The sequence below is a fragment of the Crocodylus porosus genome, unplaced genomic scaffold, assembly GCF_001723895.1.
Source record: "Crocodylus porosus isolate Cpor-Errol unplaced genomic scaffold, CroPor_comp1, whole genome shotgun sequence".
In the NCBI taxonomy this organism is placed as follows: domain Eukaryota; kingdom Metazoa; phylum Chordata; order Crocodylia; family Crocodylidae; genus Crocodylus; species Crocodylus porosus.
In genome coordinates, this window is record NW_017728947.1 from 34,322,048 (window position 1) to 34,349,867 (window position 27,820).

The 27,820-nt window shown below is 43.1% G+C and overlaps 1 protein-coding gene across 1 annotated transcript in view; it reads right to left on the reverse strand.

Moving 5' to 3' along the window:
• The window catches only part of SLC1A2 (solute carrier family 1 member 2), a 124,441-nt gene that overhangs the window by 16,709 nt on the left and 79,912 nt on the right, over positions 1–27,820 (reverse strand). Inside the window, exons 2-8 of the mRNA XM_019552313.1 lie at positions 23,071–23,210; positions 21,530–21,682; positions 20,541–20,791; positions 16,968–17,136; positions 12,876–13,002; positions 8,412–8,645; positions 1,121–1,315 (exon numbers count right to left, since the gene is read on the reverse strand). Coding sequence (XP_019407858.1) covers positions 1,121–1,315; positions 8,412–8,645; positions 12,876–13,002; positions 16,968–17,136; positions 20,541–20,791; positions 21,530–21,682; positions 23,071–23,210 — 1,269 coding nt within the window. The remainder of the gene's footprint in view (positions 1–1,120; positions 1,316–8,411; positions 8,646–12,875; positions 13,003–16,967; positions 17,137–20,540; positions 20,792–21,529; positions 21,683–23,070; positions 23,211–27,820) is intronic.

The following is a 27,820-nucleotide window of genomic DNA, read 5'->3' on the forward strand; positions in this document are numbered from 1 at the left end:
ACCCTGGGGGTGTTTAAGAGGCGGTTAGATGCACATCTTGCTGGGGTCGTTTGACCCCGGTACTCTTTCCTGCCATGGCAGGGGGTCGGACTAGATGATCTTCTCAGGTCCCTTCTGACCCTAGAAACTATGAAACTATGAAACAGTGTTCATGAGCCTTGCTGGTACCTCGAGGTATGTAGAAAAAACATTTAAAGCTGTGTCTGTGTCTGAATCACTGATTCTCTGAATCAGCATCAAATCTTCAGATTTGGATTCGGCTGAATCAAATCAGGGACAGTGATCCAAATCAACTAATCGAATTACTGTCCCTGATTCAGGCTGAATCCGAATCGAATAGGGCCCACTTCGCACACCCCTAATTTCTACCATGACACTACAGTCTGTACAGTAAACATGCCCTCGGATAGATAGAATAACAAGGTTTTTAAGAACACTTAAAAAGGACACTTTTCTGTACACATAGCTGACACTTTAGCTGGGGCTAGATCATCACATACATACTACACCAATGCTTATTGTTAATGCAAGCCTATATTCATTTGTGCATCATATGAATTTTTGGGGGGCTGCCTAGAGCCAAAATAAACCCAACACAAGTTTAACATTATGGAAGGAATTTGTGACAGCATCTTGCAATTCTCAGGGAAACACTCTGCTGCTTAGTCGTTTGCTAGACTTGATCACTCTCCAGTCATGATCTTTCTCACCATCACCTACTTGCACCCTGAAAATGTCCTACACACTACTATTATTTCTTTCAATAGCCATAGAAGCAGAAAGGGAAAACAGTGATAATGGGCTTATTTTGTGTGTCTCTGTCAATTGTGACAAGCATGGACTTTCTAGAGAATGAATCCCATAAACATGACTCAGAACATTCAGCTGGAGCAGTCAATTTTTGTTCTGGTTGGAGAAAAATCTTTGCCCTGGCTTTTGTGCTTCTCTGTTTGTACAAATGTTGCTGAATCAGAGTATACAATCTAAATAAAACATGTGCTAGGTGTTCCTTGCAACAATGCCCTAGAGATCCACAGCCATTCAAAAGGCCAAGCCAGTACCAAATCTTCACAGTTCATGATCTTCAGAAAAAATGCCGACAGAGGTATATAGGACCTACCTCACAGTGACTATCTGCCCACCATCCAACACCACTCCATTCATCTGTGCGATGAAGATGGCAGCCACTGCTTCATAAAGGGCAGTCCCATCCATGTTAATAGTGGCTCCAACAGGAAGGACAAATCTTGTTACCCGTTTATCAATGCCTAGGTTTTCTTCAAGACACCGAAAGGTGACAGGTAATGTACCAGCACTGGAAGAGTGAGCAAATAAATGGAGGAGGAAAAGTTTTATGACACATAATATTCTTGCATGATTCATAGATTCATAGACACTAGGGCCGGAAGGGACCTCAGAAGATCATTGAGTACAGCCCCCTGTCCCAGGGGCAGGAAGTCAGCAGGGATCACAGGATTTTCAAAGTTGCTGCTCCATTTTCATTCTCTACTCTTCCACAAGCAGCAAAGAGAACAAGATTAAGCATATGCTACCGAATGCTATAGGAAAGACCAATGCTTAATGTAAAGTTTTCATACTTCATTGCCAGGAAAACATTGCTATATTTTTCCCCTTTCTTTGCCAATTTTTTCTTGTGCTTCATGCTACATGTGACCAGAAATCTGTCTTCAATTTAAGCCACTTTTGGAGCTAACTGGCAGTCAGACTATGAGTTAGAAAAAGTGAGAGAAATAGGTGCATGTTTGCAAGGGGAAAGAAGTTGTAGATGTGACTTCAATCTAAGTTGTAAATCATTTCTTGACCAGGGGAATTTGGTTGATTTGAATTCAAATAAATATATATTTAAGGGGAAAATTCTGTTTCTTTTCAGCTGTGAAAGTGTTCTTGACAGAGAAACCCAGAGCTACTCTATTATGTGAAATGAAGGGTGGATAAGAGGTACTACCGATATATTCAGTTCTTAAGCATGGGGTCAGTAGAAGATGTGGGTCATGGGTGGAGGGTGGAGATCAGCTCCTTGCATGGATCTCTCCTGTAGAAGTCTGAAACTGAAACAGATTTAGCCAGAAAACTGATCAGAGTTTGCAGGTTCATTTCACAGGTTCCTGTGCCAAGCATGTCTGCTTAGAACAGTTAAAGGACTTTCCACTAAAGGAATGAATCAGTGGAGTGCACTGGTTCTTTCATTTTTTGTGGCATCACTAAGCTAATTTGGTTGCACCCTGACCAAGAAGCTAGCTCTGAAAAGGGAATGTCAATTTAGGGAATTTTTTGATAAATCAATTGTTCCATAGAGAAGCAGCTGAAGCATGTCCACCTTCATATCTCAAACTGAGTCACTGGCATCTCTCAAAGGCAGTCATGCTTAGTGAACCAATAATGCTGAATGCAGTGTCTAACAAAAATGTCAATTATTGGTTATAATAAAAATAATAAAGGGCTGAACTCACTAAAATGAACTAAAATACTTACGATGTTTATATCTCACACCTTGCAACTTTAGAGTGGCTTTAACACATTTATTAATTAACTCACAGAATGAGTCTACATCCATTTTACAGATGGATGTGAAGCCAAGAAAAGAGAAATTAAGTGACTTCTCCAATACTGTACTTGTCAGAGCCTGATTTGAGAAATGGGGTTTATTAGCCCACACTGGGCACGTCTACACGTGCAAATAATGTGAAGCAATAAACTCTGGAGTTTATTATTCCCAAGTGCACCATTTGAACATGCACCCAGGACCGCAGCAGGTCGGATCAGCCCTGGCTGGCAGAAGGCTGCTCTCACCTGGCTCAACATACTATGGAAGGGCTGGCTGGGGCATGATGCTGGGGCACACATTTGTGCCAATACTATGTGCTGCAGTGCACACCCCCGCCCTTGTGCTTTGCAGTGGGAATTGTCCCACTGTTCCATATGCTGCAGGCAGGGGGCTTGGTGTAGCCATCCCCTGTACTGGGGCACCCTGGGCCCTGGCCATCTGGAGACTGGCACGTGGAGATGGGGGAGCAGGCCAGCCCAGTGCTGCCTGCTCCCCTGTCTTGAGGCACCGGGAGTCCCAGCCAGGTGGGGAGTGGCTGGCTGGGGCAAAGGTTCCTCTGCATGGGGGCTCCATGACTGATGGAGATGGGAGAGCAGGCAGTCCTGGGCTGCCTGATCCCCCATCTCTTCATTTGTCCTGGTGCTCGCCTGGTGCTTTGTTGCGCCACCTTTTTCCAGGATTTTTTTTTTTCGCTACCAGGAAATCCTGGTAACAAATTTTGCCCCAGCACTGGAAATTAGCTGTACTGAGCACTGATTGATGTGCAACTTGTGCAGTTTGTGGCACTAGTGCAGTTTGTGGTACAAACCACATGTTCCTACATGTCTGGATCCAACTTTTATGTTTTTCCATTTATCATAAGACCTTTCCCTATAATTCAGGAGGCAAACACATATTTTAATTTATTTTTTAACATAAGTGATTTGACTTCTCTGGAAGATGAAGCACTTAATCTCTGAAAAATAAGCACAGTAGGTAGAAGTAATACAAAATTATTCCACTGTTTTAAGAATCCTTGTTCAAAGAAGCATTTGAAGGTCCACCAGAAGTTCAGTCTTTGGCTTCTCAGCTGGCACTCCTAAAGAGAATGCCAGCTGTAATGCTGGTGGTCACTTGGTTATGAATATATGGACTAAGAACCAGGGAGACATGTTATACTGTTTCTTACACAGCCATCAGCTGTCAAATAATAATTCAGTCACTGCTAATACAGATTAATGAGCTGAAGCAAATCAGAAATTTCTCATCTGTGAAAATTTGGACTTGTTAAAAATGGAAAAGACAAAATGTTTTGGTCCAAACTAGATGGAAAACAAAGCATTTCATTTCATTTTAAAAGTGTTACTATGATGACACATGGGAGCTGTAATTTGGGTACTGCATGTCCTTATGTTCCACTATGGGTTGGGTTTCCTGGACAGATAAAGCTCCCATGATCCATCAGTCTCTAATTTTCCAGAGCTCCACAATGTACCATAGCTGATGACATATTATGGTAAATTAGCCTGTAGAGGCATGGAGCACCCAACCACAGTTTTATGAAGCATCACATTTCTGTATCAAAAAAATTCAGTCCCTTGGTATCCAGTGTTTCAACAAAACCCTACATTTTCTGCAGAGTAAGCACTTTTGCAAAATAAAAATATTTAATAGAATACCAACATTTCTATCAATACACAGCTTTGACAGGAATTTTACAGGCAGCCCTAGTGAAAAGCATCTTATCCTGTTACCAGGCTCTGAGTCATCAAGCCCCCTATTCCTTTTCCGTATGCACTAACTGAAGGAATGAAAACTCAAGATTCTTATTCAATTTTCTTTATTTTGCCAATTTGGCTGAAATATGAACAGTGAGATTTGGAATAACTCCTTGCTCTTGACTGGGTAGAGTCTGGTTTCCAAACCTAATCTGTAAAGAGTCCCAGGATACCTGTTGTCTCACTTGTTAATAATATAGAGAGAAATCTTTATTGGGGTCAACGGACATGTGCGCACACACATGCACACAAACACACACAAACACACCTTGTTCCTTTCTAACTCTCAGATTAACTAAACAGAACCTGGGCTAACTAACAGCATCATCCTAACGTGGATGAAACAGTTGAAAGAGTGCACAAAGAGTGGTCATTGCTCAAGAACACGATCCTCAAAGCACAAAAGAAGTCCATTCCCGTGAGGAGGAAAGGTAGCAGAAGGACTGGTAAGCCCTCTTGGCTTAATAGGGATATCATAATCCTCTTGAAAAAGAAGAAGGAGACATACAAACAGTGGAAGCTTGGGACAGTGTATGCTACAACAGCCCGCACTTGTAGGGAGAAGATTAGAAGGCTAAGGTAGCAACTGAATTTAAACTAGCTACAGAAATCAAGGGCAATAACAAGTCCTTCTTTAGGTATGTAGGGAACAGGAGGAAGACAAGTGGAAACTAAACTCCTGAATGACTACTTTGCTTCAGTATTTCACTGGACTAAGGGGAAAATCATGCTAGATAGGTTTAAGAATGGGCATGGTGGGAATGGCCTCCTTCCTACTGTTGATATTGAGCTGGTGCATGATCAGTTAGAAAAGTTAGCCATCTATAAATCAGCAGGACCGGATGAACTTCACCCAAGAGTGCTGAAGAAGCTGGCTGAAGTCATCTTGGGATGTCTGGTGAAACTCTTCCAAAACTTGTGGTACTCAGGGGAGGTTCCTGAAGACTGGAAGAGGGCCAATGTTGTGCCCATCTTCAAGAAGGGGAGGAGAGAGGACATGTGCAACTATAGACCAATTAGCCTAACTTCTATCCCAGGGAAAATCCCAGAAAAAATGTGGGAGTCTATGTGGGATACATTAGCAAAAGGTAGGATTCTGAATGACAGCATCATGGGCAGGTCTTATCTTACCAATCTCATCTCCTTCTACGACCAGGTAACTCACCACCTGGATAAGAGAGAGGAAGTTGACATTGTATACCTGCACTTCCTAAAGGCCTTTGATTTGGTATCCCATGATGGTCTCATGGAAAAATTGGAGGATTGCAGGCTTAAATGCTTGACAGGTGTCAGGTGGGTAGGAAACTGGCTGCGGGGTAGGACCCAGAGAGTTCTAATGAATGGATCTGTCATCCTGGCGAGAAGTGGTTCCTGGTTCAATTCAGTGGAAATCTGGCCTAATTCGGAGGCAAAATCTCCAAATCTAAATCAAATCAGGAGACCCTTTAATCTCCCCGAATCAAATTGGAACCCTCCAAATTGATTCGGAGAAATATGGAAAGATTCAGCAATTCAGACATAGCTTTAAATGTTTTTTCTACGTACCTCAAGGTGTCAGGGGGCTCGTTAATGCTGCAATGCTGGGGCGCATGGAGTGTCCCACAGAAGCTGCACTCACTGGCTGCTGCAACAGCCATCGGGGCTTCTGGGGGCTCATGGCAGAGCCCCCCATGCAGTGTGTGGCAGTGGGGGGTAGCGGGGATTGCACCTCCCCACCCGGCAGCAGCCAGTGAGTGCAGGATTTAAAAAAAAAAAAAGAGCCAGGACTCGGGGTCTGGGCAGAGAAGCCATTGAGGGGCTGGGAGAGCGGGAGGGGGATGGGGCCTGTTTGATTCAGAGATTTGACTGATTTGGTGGTGGCTGAATCTATTTGGGACAGTGATTTAAATCACTGCCCCCCAAATCAGCTGAATCTGAATCCAAAGTGAATACTAGCTGCTTCGTACAGGCCTAATGTAAAATGCTCTATCTGGGGACAAACAATCCCATACTTACAGGCTCAGTGGCACCAAACTGACTAGCACCATGGCTGAAAGGGACCTAGGGGTAATAATAGACCATAGTATGAACGTGAGCCATCACTATGATGCCAGCAGAGCAAACAATATTCTGGCATGCATCAACTGAAGCATCTCAAGCAAAACTGAGCAAGTGATTATTCAGCATTGGTGAGACCACAGCTGGAGGACTGCGTCCAGTTCTGGGTGCCACACTTCAACAAGGATGTGGAAAAGCTTGAGAGAGTCCAGAGAAGAGTCATCCTTATGATCGGAGACTTGCAAAGCAAACCATATGAGGAAAAGCTGAGGGACTTGGGTCTCTTCAGCCTAAAAAAGAGAAGGCTGAGAGGGGACTTCGTAGCAGCTTACTGCTATATCATGAGGATATATCAAGGGCTTAGCAAACAGGTGTTCACCAGGGCATCCTTGGGGAAAACCAGGAGTAATGGCCACAAAGACCTGGAAGACCATTTCAGGCTTAACACTAGGAAAACTCCTTCACAGTCAGGGTGTCCAGACTGTGGAATAAACTCTCTCCAGCGGTGGTGCAATCATCTACCCTGGAAATCTTCAAGATGGGATTCAATACTGACAAGAGCAGAATACTGCACTTGGGCAGGAAGAACCAGCAGCATACTTATAGGCTGGAGAACTCCCTTCTCGAAAGTACAGTAGCAGAAAGAGATCTTGGAGTCATTATTGATCCTAATATGGGCATGGGCCGCCAATGGGACGCAGTCAGGAAGGTCAACTGCACCTTGTCGTGTATCCACAGATGCATCACAAGCAGGGCCAAGGAGGTGATCCTTCCCCTCTATGTGACACTGGTCAGGTCACAGCTGGAGTACTGTGTCCAGTTCTGGACGCTGCACTTTGGGAGGGATGTGGCCAGCATCAAGAGGGTCCAGAGGAGGGCCACTCACATGATCTGGGGACAGCAGGGCAGGCCATACAAGGAGAGGCTATGGGACCTGAACCTGTCCAGCCTTTGCAAGAGAAGGCTGAGAGGGGATCTAGTGGCAATCTATTAACTTACCAGGGGGGACCAGAGGTGAATGGGTGAGACCCTGTTCCCCTGAGCACCTCCCAGAGTAACAAGGAATAACGGCCACAAGCTGATTGAGAGTAGGTTCAGGCTAGACATCAGGAGGCAATACTTCACAGTCAGGGAGGGCAGGATGTGGAACCAGCTTCCAAGGGAAGTGGTGCTGGCTCCTACCTTAGGGATGTTTAAAAGAAGGTTTGATTACTACCTAGCTGGGGTCATATGAGCTTATCTTAATAGGGGTCATATAAGCCCAGTATTTATTCTTGCCCATGGCAGAGGGTCGGACTTGATGATCTGCTTGGGTCCCTTCCAACCCTACATCTATGACTCTAAGAGGAGACTAGACGGTCACGTTGCTGGGGTCACCTGACCCCAGGTACCTTTCCTGCCTAGTACAGGGGGGCTGGGCCCCATGATCTTGTGAGGTCCCCTTCAGCCTCTAACATCTATGAATCTATGAAGGAGAAAATGCTGGTGACAACAAAAAACCTTCTACTTCCTCTTCTACCAAGCCTCGTCAAACCTTCTACCTTTTACCAAACGTTCTACTAAGCCCCATCTACCCCATGCTTGAAACATAGCATTACTAATTCTTTTAGAAGCAGCCATATGAATACATATTGATTCTCTTTTGAAAATCGTGGTTAAAGCTTTTAATAATTATGATTAAAAAGTGCCCATATAGCACTTCCCATCTACTGAACTTAAAGTGCTTTGGAAAGGTGGGTAAATAGCATTATCACCATTTTACAGGTGAGGGGATTGGTACAGACATTATCTTATTTGCAGAAGTTTACACAGTGAGTCAGTGCAGGGAAGAAAATAGAAGACAGGTAGGTCTCTTTATACTCAGTCTGCGGCCACTGGCATGCAGGCCATACTGCTTTCCTTTGAAGTCAGGCAGATATGGATAATCAAAAGTTTTATTTCTCATCAGCATTAACTGTAATATGTTTTTTCTAGTAAAGGTCAGGACTGCATCTATATAATGTCCAGTAACTCCTAAAAATGTAAATACAGTGGCATTTCCCATGGAGTACCTGGAAGCCGTGCCTAGAGCTGTGATCCATGCCTGGAAAATGCCAGCAAGGAACGAGAAGGGGCTTTTTCTTGTTATCACAAAGTACAGTAATGGCAAGAAGATCCCGCCATGGATGACGAGGCCCACAATCACTGTTACCATGTACATTCCCAGTTGCCTAGCAACCACTTCTAAGTCCTTGATTGCAATGATTTTCCCACAAATGAGGCAGGCAATGCCCAAAGGTGAGTACCTGGAAAATAAAACAAACACAGATAGAATTGATCCTTACAGCTTGCAGCCATAAAACCTGTGCTCAAAGGTGGATAAAAATACAGGATTTTCAGGTTGAACCTGTTAAGATATGAAGAGAGCTCACTAAAAGGATACTGAATTATTGAATGAGGACATCTTTCATGCTGTTCTTATATGGTATGAATAAACCTGGTTCATTTAAGTAATACAACGATATCCTATGGCCACAGCCAAAGGTAGTTGCTCAATTTTACTCATTCTCATTGAATTTAACATGCCTTTCTTAAGGAAAGATTCAACTTTCTGGTAATATCCCATCAGAATATATATGTGTTTTAGACCATTATTAAAAAATAGTGGTTTATATACACATACCTGTTACATAGCAGTTTTTATTTGGTTTAGGGCTGAAATATTTGTTGCAGATAAATGACCTGGTAAATATAGCCCTTTTTCCGTACGAACCTGCCTGCTTTCTGCAAATGTCTCTGTTATATTCATTAAACTATTTGGCTTTCAGACTGTGGATTGATTGTTAATTACGTGCTCTGTTAATTTATTATATGATTAATTACCTAATCATCCTTGATAAGAGGAATGAAATGTAAACAGGAGAATAACAGTAGTACATTGTGGTACTAAACAATTTATTTCTACAGCTCATAAATGACAAAGAGTGAGTATGTAGGAATACTGGAATGTGTGTGTTGGCAGGGAGGGGCATTCATTCACTCCTCTGTCACACAGCTTGTCACACACATCCATTTCAAACAGCTTTCACCTTCCTCTGCTTACTTTATAACAGACTTACTGTGGAGAAAAAAATAGCTGTGTTTCCAGATGAAGAGGAAACAATAGAATCTCTTCTGAATAAATTTGTAGGGACTATATTTTCAAAATAGCTGGTGATTTGGCATGCCTACATTGACATGACTGGAAAAGATCTGTGATAAAACGTATGTCCTAAACAATGTCAGAAAATCCAGTTCCTTAAGGTATCTCAAGTTGAGCACTCAGCACCTGAGATGCTGAAAATCACGAGTGACTTTTGAAAACTAGGGCCAATTATTTCTAACCACTGCTCCAGCTACTGCAGACATAGTCTGTTCTTGCTGAATGATTTACCAAGGATAATCCCAGTAAAGGGTTAAGCAGTGTCACTGTCAGATGCCAGACCATATTTTACGTTGTTATGGCACTTTGGTATTCAGGAGAGTCTCATGAATCATTGGAACTGCCAGAAAAGACAGAAATTTTTTTATGGACACGTCATAAATAACTAGACAGAATGCCCCTTTGGATAAAGAAGAATGGCATTTGCCTTTATAAACACACAATGCTAATTCTCTTGCCCAGCAACAATTCTCTGCAGAGACGAATAAGAGGTGTTTTTACCATAATTCATTCTCCCTTTTTTAGGACAGAGGAACAAGCAGTTCATCAAAGAAAAACAAATGATTTCTATGGGCTTCTTCAAAGCAGGATGACTGCCCATAATTGCAACACTTAACACAACAGAAGCCTTGAAGCACACCTCTTAGATAATCAGTTATGTCTAGCATGGGCTTCTCAGTGCCAATATGTGATATATTAGTAAATTCAAACTTCTGGACTATTCAAAGCATGATAATCATTGCTTCTAAATACATGCCGCCGGTTATAATAAATATTACAAAGAGTCCTTTTGTTCGCAAAAATAACTACATCTGTTTTCAGAGAGGGGCCAAATTGAATATGAGAAGCAAAATGAGAAAGTGAGAGAATTATTTCATGAACTAGTCTAGGTTTCTTGACAAGTTTCACATTGATATTGTCAGCAGTACACCTTGTACACACCTGAAACCTAAAAGCACCAGTTATTCTTCCATATCTCCTGGGAATTACAGCTTTTTAGAACCTCAGAGGGAGGCATAATTTAGCCCTGCAACTTAAGAAATGATACTTTCATGAACATCTGGAGTTCAAGGGAAGCATATGCTGCAAAAGTATGGCCCATTCTGTTCAGCTTAGCACAGAGATGCAAAAAGCCTGAGACAGAAGTGCTTTAAATTTTACACTTTAAGTGCCCTAGCTTAGGTCAGGAGGGAACAAAACAGACATTCCTGCTTCTATGCACGGGAGAAGCAGGGTGCCTCCCAGCAGCTGGGCCACCCCTGATCATCCAGGCTAGCCCTCTCCCCCGACCCCACCAGTCAGCTCTCAGTGGCAGTCAGGTGGCCCTCCCGACCAGTGTTGGCTGGCTCGAGTCGATGGGTACAGGGTGGAAGGGGGGCAGGGCCAGGGCCACATGGCAGGGGCATCTGCTCCCCCACTAGTACCATGCTGCATGAAAAACCCCCAAGCCTTGCTGCCTCAGTACTGGTAGTGGGGGCTGCCGCTGCTGCCTGACTCCCCACTGATGAAAGGCACAGGCAACAGCCTGCCCGGACAGCAGCTAGGAGGTAGAAGATGTCCCCGCCACATAGGCCTGGCCCCCCTGTGCAGACCCCAGCTGGGAGGAGTGAGGCTGGGGGCTCCAGTCCCCTTCCACCTGCTCTTCCTGAAGCTGAGAGGCAGGGGCTGGTGGGAAGGCAGAGCTGGAGTAAGTGGCCCTGCAGCCTGGCTGAGCAGGGCAGTGAGGGGGGAAAGCCCGCACCACGGGCCTGGCCCCTGCTCTGCAGACTCCAGCTGGGGAGGGCTAGGGCCAGGGTGGGGGACTCAGTTCTCCCCCTTAGCTGCCCTCCATACTGCTGCCAGCCAGCCTAGGGAGCAGAGGTTTTGCTGCCTCAGCTGTGACAGCCCATAGGTGGGCTGGGGTGCAGGGGGGGTGGCCCAGCTCAGCTGGAGCAGATGAGGGGGAAAAGAAGCTAGCCCACCCACCCTGTGAGTGAAGATTAGCGGGGGGGCCACAATGGCTCCTGGGATACTATGGGACTGCAACCTAGCTTGATTCAGGAGGGGTTCTGGGACAGAAGTTCAATAAAGTGGTCTAAACTAAACTGTTTAAATTGGACACCATATCCATCTTAAACTGTGTTAAACCATTTTGAAACTGGTCTATGTGCAATGAACTTTCATTCTGTTACAGTTTTAGACCAGTTATCGATCACTTATACCAGTTTATGTGTAATTTCTGACCATGGTCTTCTTGCTCTTCACTGCTTATGGCAGACAGTGCATTAGAAATGAGGGACTAATCCTGACACAACACCACACAGTAAGCCACTTAAATGCAAAAGAGTAGAGAGCTCTTATCTTGCTTTTCCCATCAGCAGTAGGCAATTTATGTCTGTGTCTTTTGTTGGGTTTCTGACTAAAAGGATTCATAGTTTCCTGTCTTCCCTTAGTTGGCAAGTACATGACCTAAATGTATGGAAATCAAGAGGCTGCATGCCAAATGCCACAGTGCATGTTCTTTTCTGAAAAGATAATTCTATGTGACATGGATATGTTCAACAATTGTATACAAATAGCTCTGAGGACCTCTCAGCTGCATCAAGAAGATGGAGAAAAAGTCTTAAGAAATGTAAGCAAAGCTTTGACCCTAAATGGATTGACATACTTCCTTAAAAAGAAACTGGGTTTTGCTGTTATGAATGAGTGGGTTTTACACTTCTCTACTGACGTGGCCAAGTTTGGTATCACTTATTCTGGTACATTTCTAGAATGCAGTCTGCATGCGGACTTTTTGCAGGCTAAGGAAGAAGACTTTTGTACATTAGTGCAAACAGTTGGGTTCTCATTTTGATGGAATGTACATTTCTGGTAAGCCAGTTTTGCTGTAAAACACTGTAAATAGAGCATCTCTCTTGACTACTCTGTAATTATACCTCCTAGTTAATAGCCTGTTATTATGCTAACCTCACAGGAAGATTTTGATGTTATTATGTTTTGAGGGCTTGTTTAGTTAGTAGGTTGTTTTTTAATGTAATGAACCTCTATAACAAAGGTGACATTTTTATGCAGGCGGTAAGCCACTCTTAAACTATATGACTTGGAGTCCCCTAGGCAGAAAATGACAGCAGGCCTGCCATCTTTTGAGATGTTTCAAAACAAGAGTTAATTACCTCCCACCAAACAGAAACACCCCTATTCCAGCTGTCCCATCCTTGTCATAGCTTTAAAAAGCAACCCAGTGAGCAGAAATACCTAATTGTATGGATTAAAAATAAAGAATGACATGTATAGAATATGGACATCTGTGGCCTGTGTATTTTTTGTATGCTAGGAGTTCTGTCCTCAGACTTACCACATGATCATAGTCACTAGTTTCATTACAATCTCATTCAGGATGTTGAAAAAGTCCACCATCATCTTGGCTTGTTCTCCCATCTTCCCCATAACAATGCCAAAAGCAATGAAGAACCCTATCAGACCTGTTGGAGGAATCATACTCCCTGTTAGAAGGCATGTTGGGTTTTTTTGTCTAAGTCACTGTAGCTGTGTCAGGTTGTTGCTAATACCAAAGTAATTCAACTTTTGAGACAGTTGTATTAGGTTTCAAGTTTGGAATGCCTTAAAGTGACTTTCTCTAAGCTTCCAGAAGGGAAAACATGAATAATTCTTTATTCATTGGTCCTTATTAAACTGACAATAAAGACTAGGGTTTTTTGTTTGTTTGTTTGTTTTTTGGGGGGGGGGACTTAAATTATGCATTTTGTAGCATTTAGACTAGGGATCAATTAATCAATAATACATTTACAGGATTGGATTCAATTTCAGTTTGAAATCGTGATGCTGTGGCCCCAGTGACCTTTTTGGTGTGATGTAAAGGATGTGTACATATATCTATGTATACATAGATAGCAGAGATTTCTTGGATGCCTGGTTGAAACCCCAGAGTGCATGTATCACTGTGCTCTGACTTTTTTCTTTAGTTGCTACAACAGCTTCCATAGATTAGAATCAATTGTGCCAAGTTAAAGCAGATCTAAGGCAGCTCTAACCTATGTAGGAGACACTCAAAAAATACTTGGAGATGCAAAGATAATTCTTCTTCCACCCCTTCTCCCCAAAGACACATGCAACATTCTCACGCAAGCATAACTCAGTCACAATGGAGTTCTTTCCCTATGCAAAAAGAGAGAGAGAGATTAACAATGAATGTTTTCCTACTAAATGCAGTAGGAACGGTGTTTCTCAACCTTTTAAGTAGCAAGTACCCCCTAAGTTCTGAAAACTTTAATAAGTACCCCAACACTCAATTTTCCAGGGGATTTTATATTTACAGACTAATGCGTGCCATATGTTGGAAGAAGGGCAATGTATATAAGGTTGTGATATGACAGATGTCTGATCTGGTGTGAGTAGGGTTGCCACATTTTACACCAGGGGTGCACAACTCAGGTATGTACCTGGGCTACAGGTGATGTTGGCCAAAGCTAGGAGGGCTGAACCAACCAAGAGTTGGCCAAAGCTAGGCAGGCTTTGTACGGCATGCCAAATTTTTACTGGGCAATTTAAAGCACTGCACAATGTGTGGTGCACTAAATTTTTTGCTATAGTTTTGAGGGGAGGAAGGGGCAAGAGAGAGAGGAAAAAAGGGTGAGAGAGAGGGTATTGGGGTACCCACGTACCCCCTGCCTTTATCTCACGTACCCCCAGGGGTACGCTGACCACAGGTTAAAAATCTATGCAGTAGGATAAGCCCTTAAAATGAAAAAACTACTATTATTATTTCAAATGAATGGAGGACACTCTTTAAGTATTAAAAAAGAAGAAAAAAAAGAGAAAGATGAGAATCAACTTAGTGAATGAGGATGCTAGGGGCTATTTATATATATAGTTCCCAGCTGAGTTCACACACTTTCAAAATGCTGAACTCATATTACCTCTCATAGTTCAATCTCCTGAGGACTGAAGAGCTACAGAATTTCCTATTAGTGTCAAAATATAATCCTAAATTTGCCTCTTTGCCCCTAAAATTGCTGGATAGCAAAGCTAAGTGCTGATGAGCAGTGCCCCAAAGTTTATATTATATATATTTTTCTCTTTCTCTCTCTCTTCCCCCCCCCAACTCTCTCTCTCTCTCTCTCTCTCTGTAATATAATTTGGGGGGTATTGCTCTTCAGCACTTAGCTTTTCTACCCAGCAGTTTTCAGGGCCAAGAGGCATATTTAGGATTATATATTGACACTAATGGGAAATTCTGTAGTTTTTCAGTCCTCAGGAGATTGAACTATGAGAGCAAATATGAGTTCAGCATTTTGAAAGTGTGTGAACTCAGCTGGGAACTTCCCCATATCAAAAATACAAGTAATTCCGATCTGGAAATAAAATCAGGAAAGGAGGATTTCAGATTCTAATGCACAGGGAAATGACTGGCTGTCAAATTCTTTCATTGTACTTAAGAAGAAAAATGAGCTTGACCATTAATCTACTCATTAGTAGGATGGTGAGAGATGTTTTACTGAGTTGTGCCACAGTTGCACAGAAGGGGATCAAAGTGTGTATGTGGTGGAGTGCATCTACATGTGCAATTAATGCAACATGATAAACTCCAGAGCAGCTTGTGCCACAGTACACTGCTCCTAGGCACAGCATCTACACGTGCACATAGGACAGCAGCATTTTGAGCTGGGGGTGGAGCAGCTCTGGGCTGGCAGCAGACTTGAGAGGTCTCTGGCTCTGGGTGGTGGCATCAGGTGGAAGAGGGGCTGGCTGGTGCCATAGTGGTGTCCCAGTCACCGTTCACACATGTGTTGCAGCGCAGCAAATGACTCTGCCGTTAGATACTACTGACCCCGACAGTACTGTCTTACAGTGGAGTTAGTTAATACACTGAGCTCTAATACTGGTACTAGTGTAGGCAGTGACACTTTATTGTGAAGCTAATGAGTCAACTCCTCAGTAAAGTGCATGTGTAGATGTACCGTGTGTGTGTGGGGGGGGTGTACAGTATGGAGGAATATATTATGGAAAAACTTGAATAGTTATAGACCAAGAAACTTCCTGGAATCCAATCTGTGTATCAGAAAACATTAGTTCATGGCTTTGTTCTGTTAATTCCAAACTGGTGGCTGCATTACTTATAGCACTCAATTTTGTTTTTGTTTGCCCTGTTTTTACAATTTAGAGGTCAATTCCCCCCCCCAACACACACACACGCATGTGTGCGTGCGCGCACACACACACACGCACACACACACACACTCATACAGTCATTTCTCATATGAAAAAGCTCTGCAATATTTTACCGTAATGGACCAAACAACATTAGCGATGCTTGTTGGCCATTACAACAGTAGATTCATTTCCTTCTGTTTCAGTAATTAGTTTGCCTTCAGGTCCCTTTTGCTGTTAATTATATTGTCAGCAGGATACAGTTTTCCCCATTCTAACAGTTTTCCCCATTCTAACAAATCTAATAAGCCCAAATTGTCTTTTAAATGTTTTTAATATATAAGTAGTGGCATAACCATTTCATTGTGAACATTCTGCCTCAGACTAACGTATAAGATAATGTGAGGGTGTGCATTAGAATAGTACAAGTTTAGGGATAGATTATTTGGATGATAAGCAATTGAACTGAGAGAAGGACTTTCAGTTCAGGCCCTGTATAGGATAACAGGACTGTATGCCTGGGTGTACAAGAGTAAATAGGTTCAGCATGCCCACCCATGGTCCTTCATCCCAGAGCAGGTGCACAGGGATGAGTGTGTAGTGAGTGGAACCCTTGTTTCCACATCCTCTTGCTGGCCTATACAGATAAGGAGCACAGTAGGGGAGGCTCATTATATGCTGCTGGGAAAGATCAGCATCAAAGACAAAACTGGGAGGGAACTGTGACTCAGAGATGTTTCAAGTCTTTAGGGGATTTTTTTTATGTGCGGTGCAGTTTACACACCACCTCTTGCTCAGGACTTAAGTCATAATATAACACAATGTGCCCAGGGAAAGCACTGGAAACCCAACCCAGTTAGCTTCAGGTCTTCATGGAATAGGTAAATCTGGGGAAACATCTATTTAATCAATGGAAACCAATGGTGGCCTGGATAGTCCACCTCTTTCTGGATTGATAAAATATTTGGGGCACTTCTATAGTATATCAAATAAATAGTAATAGCAGATTCTTGTTCAGTCCTAGGCTTTTCTACAGGTTGTCAACTAGTGGTAATTCTGGTGTTTGCTTCTGTGGTATAGACACATGTCCACCATGAGACTCATCTCACAGAGGCCAACAAGCAGTCAGCTGGTGGTAACAACTTCTGGTTGTCTCCTGGCTAGGTCAAATTTTGACTCAACAGCAGCAAAAATGCCCTCACTCCCAATTACTTCCAGACTGTGACTGAAAACCAAGAGCAGGTATATAATATATTATGATACAGAAAAGTTTCTCTACCTAAGACATTCATTCCATCTTTAAATTCAAGCCCCTTCTTAATGACCAACTGTTCTTCTGGTGCGGTTTCACTCACTGTCTCATTCACCATAGCAAAGACAGAGTCAGTGACATTAGAGGGTTCTTCAATCGGTGGTGGCACCAGTACTTTCTTAGTGACTGTTTGGATCTGAAAGTATTGAAAAAAAAAAACAGAATAAGAACAGACTCAGAACAGGATTTAATCCATTGTGAAAACTAGGGAACAATAATAAAAACTCATCTTAACTGCACATTCCAAACAGCCTTAGGGAACATTTTTTTTTTAAACATGGCCTCTCTTCTGTCATCTAAAAATAGGCCAGTTTTTACTAGTTCCAAGTGAAAGGATGCAACATTACATTGTGCTGCAAGAGTTTGGCTGCACTGCTTCTGGATAAAGAGATAGTCACAGGCCACCTCCTGAATCGAAAGTGACACAGTTGTGTTCATCTAGGACTGCATCCAAGCCACTTAGCTTTCTTTGTGGATTGGAAAACAGCATAATCCCAACAGTGCTAGTAATTAGCCCGTCCACAGTGCCACATTATGGTGGCTACATTCACCCAAACTGGAAATGGCATGAACTACAACTGGTTCTGAGTTCTGGAAGAACTACCCAGGCTTGTGTCCTGGATTTTGCTCCCAAAAAGTGGGATACGGAGCCACCCCTCCACTTAGATCTGCACGTTGTTGAGGGGGTGGGAAATCATGGCTTTACTGTGATGGATTCACAGACTTTTGGTCTTTTAGAAAGAAACATTCTCTAAATATAGAGGAGGGAAAAAGGGCACCCAAAGGAAAAACATCACAGATGATGCATGAGAATCTCTTCAGTGGTCCTGACCCTGGCCCACATTCCTCCTACTTTTAATTTTTTTCAGATTTTATTTTTATCTTGGGAATTTTATCATCCTGTGTTTTCTGTGTGTGGTGTCAGAGCAGAGCCATAGACATTCTGAGTACTCACAACCCCTGGGGGAGCGAATGAAAGTTGAAGAACCTCATCATTTCTCAGGATAAAGATTCATAATTCTAGTGATGGTGAGCCAAGATCAAAGGTCAGGTTTAGATAAGCACTTTGAAAATAAAGGTGTTTGACTGGCCCTTACGGTTGTCATTCTATATCAGATATTTAGAAGGGACAATTAATTGATTTAAATTGACAGTCTAAGGGTGGGTGAGTTTCGTATGCAAAATAAGGCTTGCAAATCAATCTTTTAAACCCCAAAATTATTCAAGAAGCTCATATTCCTCCAAGCTCATCCAGGTTCAGCTCTTCAAACAACCCCAATTTAACATACAACCTGAGTTTGTGGCATACAACCTTTCCTACCATCTACAAGACAGAAAGGGGAACTGTAGCCCCCCTTTATGGATCATGATAGCACAACACTGTGCCATTAATACTTCAAAATCGTTCCAAAATACTTGGGTAGAATTCTGCAAAACAATCGCTTCAGCTCCAGGGGCCATACTATCCCAAGACTGCTTGGAAGTTTTAAACGGCCACAGATGTAGTCCTGACAAACACAGGAAAGAAAGGCAGCTATTGATACCCCCTGAACCAGGCCATTCATTCTTTTTGTGTCCGTCACAGCAATTAATATTGGTGTCAATGGTATTAGAGGTGCAGATTTTAAATGATGTGGTGGAGCCTGCAATAAGTACTCTTTCTTCATGGGCCCCCCAGAGGGAGATCAAGCAAGTTGCTCAAGATCCCACAGGATGTCATTGGTAGGAAGGGAATGGAGGTCTTCCAAGTTAGCACCTTTACAACTAGATCATACTTCCTCACCACCAAAACCAAGTGAGGATAAGAAAGAATTCCAGCCTTCCTAGTAACCAAGAAGAGAGAGAAATTAAATTTCTAACCCAATTCAGCAAGCAGCATATGCGGAGCTAAGGCTAAGAAGTAGTGGGTGTTTCATTTGGAAAGGGGTATGACTTAGTAGTGGGAATGTGGCTTTTGTAGCAGAAGCTGTGGTTGGCCAGACTGAATGTGTGAAGAGTTAAAACTCATTTGGGCCTTCATGAAAAGCTCCCTGAACTTTCTGGGAGTCTGCCCATTGACTTCTATAGTCTTTGGATTGGATCCATAAAGTATAAAGCTAAGAAAAGGTCAGTGGAAGAACAGGCCATATCTAGTGAAGTGAACTGCATTTACTACACTGCATTTACCACATGTGTATTACACATATTGAGAAAGGCAGCCAAATGACCTGACAGATATTAGTGGCCTGATTCTCCTTTTCTTGTTCTCTCTTTCCAACTCATTCCTTGCTCCCACCTATGAATATTCAAGCAATCTGCTACAGATTAAAGTACTATTTAGTCTCTCTTTCATGATACAAAACAGCACAGAAGGAGAGAAATAAAACCCCTTGCTTTATGAAAACACTTGCTTTATGAAAACACTTTCAATTTTTCAATTAAAGCATTTGTGATGTTCAGCCAGCCATGGTCTGGCCACATGATGTTCTCATGATGGTTTGGAAATATTCTGAACATTCTTTTTATAAACCCCCAAAGACCCCAAATCCAGGGAAGAAACAAAATTATCCAAGACTTTTAATAGTTTCAAACTTTCCAAGCCACACCCAACTCCCTACTCTGCTCAGTTCTCTTGCCTCTAGCCACAACTCCAGATACCAGACAATGCCAAATGAATCCATTTCAAAACATTTAAGAATGGGTTTGGCAACGCATCTTGTTTGGTTCAACAAAAATAGTTAGCATGATTGCCAAACAATTTAGCTTTAGGAAAAAGCTGCTTACATTTAAAAAAATATATATTGAGAGAGAAACTGGGAAGTTTGTGTTCCTTGCAAACATTTCTTTTACCCCTTTAAAAATCATGTTAATTTAGTGTAGATGAAAAGTTATTATGTATTTAAATGGGAAATGCAACTAGAGTGTAGCTCTTCTCTACCAGCTACTTACCATTAAAATATACCTCCAATCTGACCAAATGGCACCACCTCTGTGGTGATTTGACCATTTGGTTGTATTGTCTAAGCAGTCCTCTATTTTCCTGAGCAGCAAGCAGGTACATTGTATATGGTAGCAGGTTTTATTGTATATGGTGGTAGGTTTTGTGACGTGGACCCAGGTCCATTGGGAACTAGCCTGAGACCACAAGCACATTTTACATAATGCACTGGACATATATCAATCCAGTCACCCGCAACCTGAACCAAACTGAAATTCAAGCTGGCAGGCCAGAGGCAAGAGGTTTCCAAACCAATCAGCTAGCCAGCCCTCCACAGGCAAATCTCAACAGCATTAAATTCTGTTCCTAAAAGCTTAAGAAAATAACAAGGAAACAGGTATTAAATTTGAAATCAATTTAAAAAAAAAAAAGCTGTACCTTTAAAACAGGTGGCACACTATTTTCCTTCTTTGCTTAACTGCCAAAGACCAAAGGCCTGTATTTTCTTCATCATTCATTTGTTGCCATTCCCAAAGTGAAAGACAGAACCCTGAATGTGTATCTTGCCAGGTTAAAAGGTCTTCACCTTTAAAAAAAATGTTGCAAAGAATAGATATTTTTACCTGCTGGAAGCATGCTTGGACTAGATTTTCAGGGAACAGATTTCGAATAAGATCCAAGAAAGCATCCAAACTGGACACTTCATCATTCTTCTTTCCTTCTCCCAGCTGCTTCTTGAGTTTGGGATTCCCTGGGTGAATGGCTAAAACCAGAATGACACCCAGCACAGCAGCAATGATAGTAGTGGACATGTAGTAGACCATGGCTCTCGTGCCCAATCGGCCACTAGCTTTAGCATCCAAACCAGACAGTCCTATGTTTAAAAAGAAGACAAGAAAAGAACACAAAACAAAAAAATAGTCCAATAGGACTAGATATTATACCATTCACTAAATTATCACAAAACATCCTGTTGAATCTGCTTATGGCTCTTGCCATGAGATTTCTTGTGATATTTTCCTTCCCAGAGGAATTTCTCATAGGATATCAAGAGGGTATCCTGAAGACCCTCCATTTTTGCTCCTGTGCAAATACTTGCTCAGAGCCCCAGCTACATAAAGAGAACTGGTCACAAATGACATTCAACCCCACAGATGTTGTTGAGAGATATGAATCATATTCTTTAAGACAAGAAAAAACCCTGTAGAGATGTAGAGAGCTGGCACCATATCAGCATTTTGGCACTGATTCCTAAACAGTTGGTCATTTCAAGTGTGACACCACAGTTTAGAGCAACCTATCCTTTCCAAAGCTGTACTGTCAGTCAGACAAATCCTACTTTAGGAATGGATGCAACAGTATAAAAGTAAAATGGTGACATTCAGAAGAGCAGCCCATGTTTGTCTAGACATAACCTGTTTGGAACTCAACCTATGATAATAAATTGTATCAGAACAGAGATGGCCTTGCCGTATGAAATCTAAATACATTATCATCATCTGCAAAAGACTCATTGCCATCACACCATTATTACTTTTTTGCTTCTTAGAAAAATGAACCCTGTGGCGTTTTTAACAAGCATCTTAAATTGCTTATTGTTAATAGTTCTCACCTGTGATTAAACTGGAAATAATTAAAGGAAGGATCAGCATTTTTAGCATCCTCATAAGGATATCTCCTGGGAAGGCGATTAGCATGATAATGTCAGGGTCAATAGGAGTTGCCAGGCGAAGAAGCCCCCCACACAGTGCACCCAAAACGACACCTAGGAGGAGAATAAGAAAGGGTGGGGAAGGGAAATAAACCAGAATCACTTTTTCATTACCCAAAAGAACAACCTTGAATTAAAAATGGTTTCAGAAAGTGACTGACCCTAAAACATTCTATGCAATATTTTGCTCCTACACAGTATCTGATGCTCTGATGTTCCTGATGCCCTCTTGGTATTTTGTAAAATGTACCTAAGTCTCACTACACTCTGAGAGATGCATGTTTAATTCATATCATCATCATATAACTTTAATTTCTTACAGAAGTCCTGGCAGAGAAGGCAGCTCAGGAAAAGGTCCTATCAGAAAACAAGCAAGATCTTGTGATGAAGTTGGATTCAATATTTTTTACCAGTGAAAGGAATAACAACATTGCTTTCTCTGCCTAGATTGCTATTAGTATCCAGTTCACAGAATGATAAAATTAGAACAGAAAAAAACCATTAGATTACTCCCTGCCAGGAACAGCGCCTTGAGCAGCAAAGTACTGTACATCACAAGACGTTCTGAATTGTGTTTCAGTGCTACTGTTTAATAAGTTATGGTTCTTTGCTTGTATAAAGTTGATTCAATAGGGAATAAACGTATTTTTATAATTGTTTGTGATGGTCTCGGGAAAGTACATCAGACATCTTCTAAGGAATGGTTCAAGCCAAAACTCCGTGTCCAAATCTGTCAACTGTAGGAGGGTTGAAGATTTGATAATGTTGACATGGAGGTAAATTTTGCAGATCAGAACCAGCTGTACTTTATCTTAAAGCTGGTCTATCAAGCTGTAGCAATACAGAAAAGGTCTGTGAATTTGCTGCATTTGGCTGTTAGGCTTACAGTGGAAAAAAAGGACTGGGCATAGGGCCAGTGAACCACAATGAAATGTCAAACTGTTCCATATTTGGAAGCTGTTAAAACCAGAAGGCAGTTTTCAGAGCTAGATTATTGATCCCAGGCATTGTGACCAGAGAGAGGCAGAAGCTCAGTTCTCCAGAAAAAATAAGAGAAAGAAGGTGTATGCTGAGATGTGAAAGGCTCAGGTAAAGGAGGCTTTCGGATTTGGCCTTTTAAAGAAACAAAAAGAAAAAGAAAGATCAATTTATTTAAAGCTGCCAAATGGAATCCATTTCCCTGAGCTAAGAAATGAACTCTTATTTTACCCACAAGCCAGAGAGTACATGAAGATCAACCCTGCAGGTTTCCCTGCTACTGTGCAAATAATGTGCTCCACACTTGAAGTAAGGGGACTTGGCATACTGGTGTTCCATTCACTTCTTGGCTGTTCAGCTGGGACTACCAAGTTTTCTGTAGCTGAACAAAGATATGGACTGTTCAACTACTGGACAAATAGAGAAGCATACCTAGTGTGCAAATAAAACAGGATATATCTTACCAGCTACAGTAAGAGACAGAAGAAGGTTTTTTCGGAGAGACTGACAAAATCGTATGTGCAAGTGTTTGGGTCTTGGTTCCACTGGGCTCAGGTGGCTCTCATGCATCCGCACTTCAACTTGCTTAGGCATATTGTTGGCACTGGAATAAAAATGAATTTTCTGGTAAGCATCTATAGAGTACAAGGTGTTGCAAATTAAAGAAAACAGTTCAACCTTAGATTTACATCTATCCCATGCGATTGGGAAATCTGATACCGATCCTAGCCCTTCCCAAAAGGCACAAAAATCTTCAGTTGAAGTGATAGCCTTGTCAAACACACAGCAGCTACCGTGGTGTTAATTCACAATGGGTGTGTCAACACAAGATGCTTTACTGCACAGTAAAGTGTCACTGCCTACATGTGTGCATAGTTACTATGTAGTAAATTAGTCTACTGTGCAGTTAGCTACTGCCTGTAAGTGCAGCTAGTAAACTAACTGTGCAGTAGATACTGTGCAGTAATATTCATGTATATGCTAACTGGGAGCAGATTTGCTCCTGGTCAGCCTAGGCAGCAGGAGGCTGCAAGGGACAGGGAGCTCTCTGGCCCCAGTCCTGGTGCTACTCAGGTTCCCAGCTTCCCCCCACAAGCTGGGAGCCAATCAGCACCAGGAACGGGGAGCTCTCTGGCCTCTGTCCCAGCTTCTGGCATGGAGATGGAAGCTCTGGAGCAGCTTCGCACAATGCGGTGCTGCTCTGGGTCACAGATAAAGGCTGGATTCTCAGTCTCCACCTGCTCCCTGGAGCCATCCAGCTCTGTGCTAAGCAGGGCAGCTGCCGGTAAGCCCCATGTCCCCCCCACACACATACACACACCTTGCAGGAGGCTCTCTGGCAGTTGCCCCACATCCGGGACAGCTCCCAGCAACCTCCTGCCTGGCAGGAGGCTTGCTGGCAGCTATGTGTCCTGCTGGGCATGGGGCCAGGAGACAGCTGCTGCTGCTGCAGCCGACAGAACTTTCCTGGTCCCATGCCCACTGAGACCAGCCCCATGCCCTTTGTCAGGCCCTGAGCTAGTATCAGGGGAGTCTGGAGCTCCCCCTGGTTGCTGAAGGGGTGCAGATCAGGGCAGAAGCAGCTCTGTACCAGGCTGCTCCCATTGGACACGTCCAGATGAGCACAGATATGCAGTAAGTGACGCCACAGACCTGTTTGCAGTGCTACACACTGTACGTGCAGGCATTCCCTGTGCTGCTACCTTGCAACATGGGGGGGAGGGTTGACCCTGGAAGACCCCAGGCTCAAAAAACCCCACGCCTTAAAAAACCAAATAGGCTTACATGGTGGCAGCGTGCACTGCCCCAAACCAGGGCCTGGCCAACTGGAGCCACACGCCAGCTGACATCCAGACTCAGCTGCAGGAGCACCATGGCTGCAGTTCCCCAAGGCCCCCAGGATCCCAGGTAAGGCTGCTGGAGCCAACTGAGTTGCTGGCCCCAGCCTCTCCTACCCCACCTGGGGTAATCTGCCCCATGCCAAGGTGTGCCACTGCTACTTATCCCCAGGGAAACAAATGGCAGCACTCATCTGGACACAGCCATTGTGAACAAATCTGCTTCCAAGAGGGAGCACATGGATGTGCTCTACTGTGAATTAATAGCACATGTAGCTGCATCCAGTGAGAAGGAGAATGAAGCCAAACTTTTAGGTCAGATGCTCTTTCATGTGGAGTGGCCAAGTAGCAGGAATCTTGGAGGAAAAATGAAGGTTTGTGTCCTATACATGCAGGAGAGAACCCAGGCAGATTGCCATGAAGAGGAGTCCTGCGCAGTGCTCCTCACATCTGCTGCAGAAAGCTGCAGTGTGTACTTCCTCTTGTATCTGTCTACACATCTGTTTGGGAGGAAGTTACCAGCTAGCCACAGTCATGTCTCTGTGCTCAGAGCCTCAGTAGCAACATCCTGCCCAGCCTGGATATTCTGAAGAACATCTGTACAATACAAGGCCCTAAAAATATTACAAGGAAAACTGAGATCAATATAGTTCAGAAGAGATATTCTTGCAGGCAAAATTACATGCGTGCTGGAGTTACTGACAGGGAGCCAGATTGCCACTTCTGCTCTTGCTACTTGGTTGAACAAGGTCACCTCTCTGCCACGTAGCCAGCAAAGCCAGATTCTATACAGCTGACTCCATGCCTAAGCATAGGGAATGTGTCAGTGTGGGAGACGTAATACCAAAGGCAAAGGTACAGTGGTGTAGAACATTGTACAACTGGTGTAGGTCAGGCAGCATAGAATCATGGAGATGAAACTGAATCCTTCATGACCCTCAATTCTTCTGTGCCAAAGAGTTCAGGGATTGGGAAGAACTGAGCCAAAATGCATTTGATTTATCTATCACTTTTAAAAATCTTATATTTCTATGTGGTAGAGTTTATTCCATCAGTCTTGCTCACATGGTCTAGGATGAGTGGTCAACCTGAGGGCACATGTGCCACAAGTGGCACAGGAAGCCTCTGTGTGTGACACACGGAAGATCAGGCAGGGAGCACAGGGCAAGAAGCAGAAAGCTGAGGAAAGGCTTTGGAGTGGCATTCAGGGAAGATGTAGGGTTATTTTGTGGCACTCCTACCAAAAGCGTTAGACCCCACAGGTTTAGTACCTTATTCACTGAGTAGTCCATTGAAAGCTGTAGGACTGTTCATGCAGACAGCACCATATAATACAAAGGTCCAGAATGGACTCTTATCTGATCTCTGTTGCATCATCTACTGAGTTTTGGTCACAATTCCAAGCGTTAGTGGGAGGGCAGAATTTGAATAGCTAATAAATCCCAAGTCCCACTGGGAACCAAATATCATTTACAAAGCAGAAATGGATGCACAGAAATGATACCAAACCGATGACTCAGTCTATTAGCCACAGGTTCATTTCAATGCAAATGTTCTGATTTACAGATAGGACAGATGCTTAGTTCTAAGTAACTGGAATAAAATTACAAAAGCTGAGGGCTGTGCCCAAGTATTGATCTTATCATGTGCTACACGATAGCTTAGACAGGGGTCTTTTGTATTTTGGTGTCCAAAAAACTGGAATGGCTAGAACACAAGTTTCTCTTTCTTACTTGCTGCTAAAAATCTCTATGCTTAGAGCAAGGTTTAAAAGTCTAATACGTATATGATTAGCATTTGTGGCCATGTTTCATCACATCCTTATTTGCATCTACTTTTAACAGACCTTTACAGCAAACAAATTTCAGCATTAATGATTTTGCTGCCTCCTAAAAAGGCATGCTGGCTTTCAGAATTTCCAGAGTTAATGTCTAACAAGTGTAAGCAAGACCCAAGAAGTCATCCTCCTGCTTTACTACACCTTGGTGAGGCTGCAGCTGGAGAACTGCATCCAATTCTGGGCTCCACACTTTAGAAAGGATGTGGAGAAGCTTGAAGGAGTCCAGAGGAAAGCCACGCACATGATTAGAGGCAGTGGCAATGCATAGGGGGTACACATGCGTCCCTTGACACGCAGCGCTCCCTACTTAGGCACCGGGCAGAGGGAGCAGCCAGGAGCACTGGTGCCCCACCCTGTGAGCACCAGCCAGAGAGTGGGGGTGCCAGGTGAAGCACTGCTGGCACTTCCAGGAGTGGCGCTCATGCTTCCCGGTTGTTGCGATTGATCATGGGGGGATCCCCGCTCCATCGGCGAGATGGGCCACGGGAGGAGCCCCCCACCCTGGTCGCTGACTGGCCACTGTGTGGGGCACATGCCCCCTCTGACTCAGGTGGGACCAGTCACCCATGATTAGAGGTCAAGAGAACAGGCCTTATGAAGAGAGGCTGAGAGCCATGAGACTCTTCATCCTGGAGAAGCAAAGGCTCAGGAATGACTTGGTGGCAGCCTATAAGTATATAATTATAAGTATATAAGGAGTGTGAATGAGGAACTGGAAGAATATTTGTTCACCAGGGCACCCCAAGGCAAGACAAGGTTTAACGGACATAAACTGCTGGAAGACCATTTTAGAATGGACATAAGGAAAAACTTATTTACCATCCAAGTCTCCCGAGTCAGGAATAGACTCCCCACAGAAGTGGTGCAAGTACCCAGTCTGGATACCTTTTAAAAAATGCTTGGATGCTTATCTTGCTGCGATGACCTGACTGCAGCTGACATCCTGCCCCTTGGGTAGGGGGCTGGACTGGATGATCTTGTGAGGTCCCTTCCAACCCTAATGTCTATGAAATCTATCAAATCTATTCATGTGGCAGCCACAGTTTTCAATTTTTTGAGACCCGGAGAGAAGCATGCAACATGGAAATAAGTTCCCAAAAGTATTCTGAAAATTCCTCTTAAGCACTCAGCATCTTCCACTCTCACTGTCTTAGGTTCCTAAGCATTTCACATGACTGATGAGTTAGAGAAGAAGAATCCTGCAGTGGTATGAGAGATTAGTCTTATTTAATCAGTCGTAAAGATTTCTATCAGTTCAGCTTCAAAGTTTTTTGAGAGCATGTGATAAGATAACTCTTGGTTTATTGTGAATATAAGATTAAATGAGTAACACACCACATTAAAGGGTTCAGATGAAATGTAAAATGGGCTGTAATTCCAGAGTGTGGATCCAAACTTGTCAATGTCCTAGCATGTTTATACCTGAGATGTAAAGTTTTAGTAGCTAACTAAATTTCATAGATTTCATAGACATTAGGGCTGGAAGGGACCTCGGGAGATCATCGAGTCCAGCCCCCTGCCCAAAGGGCAGGAAGT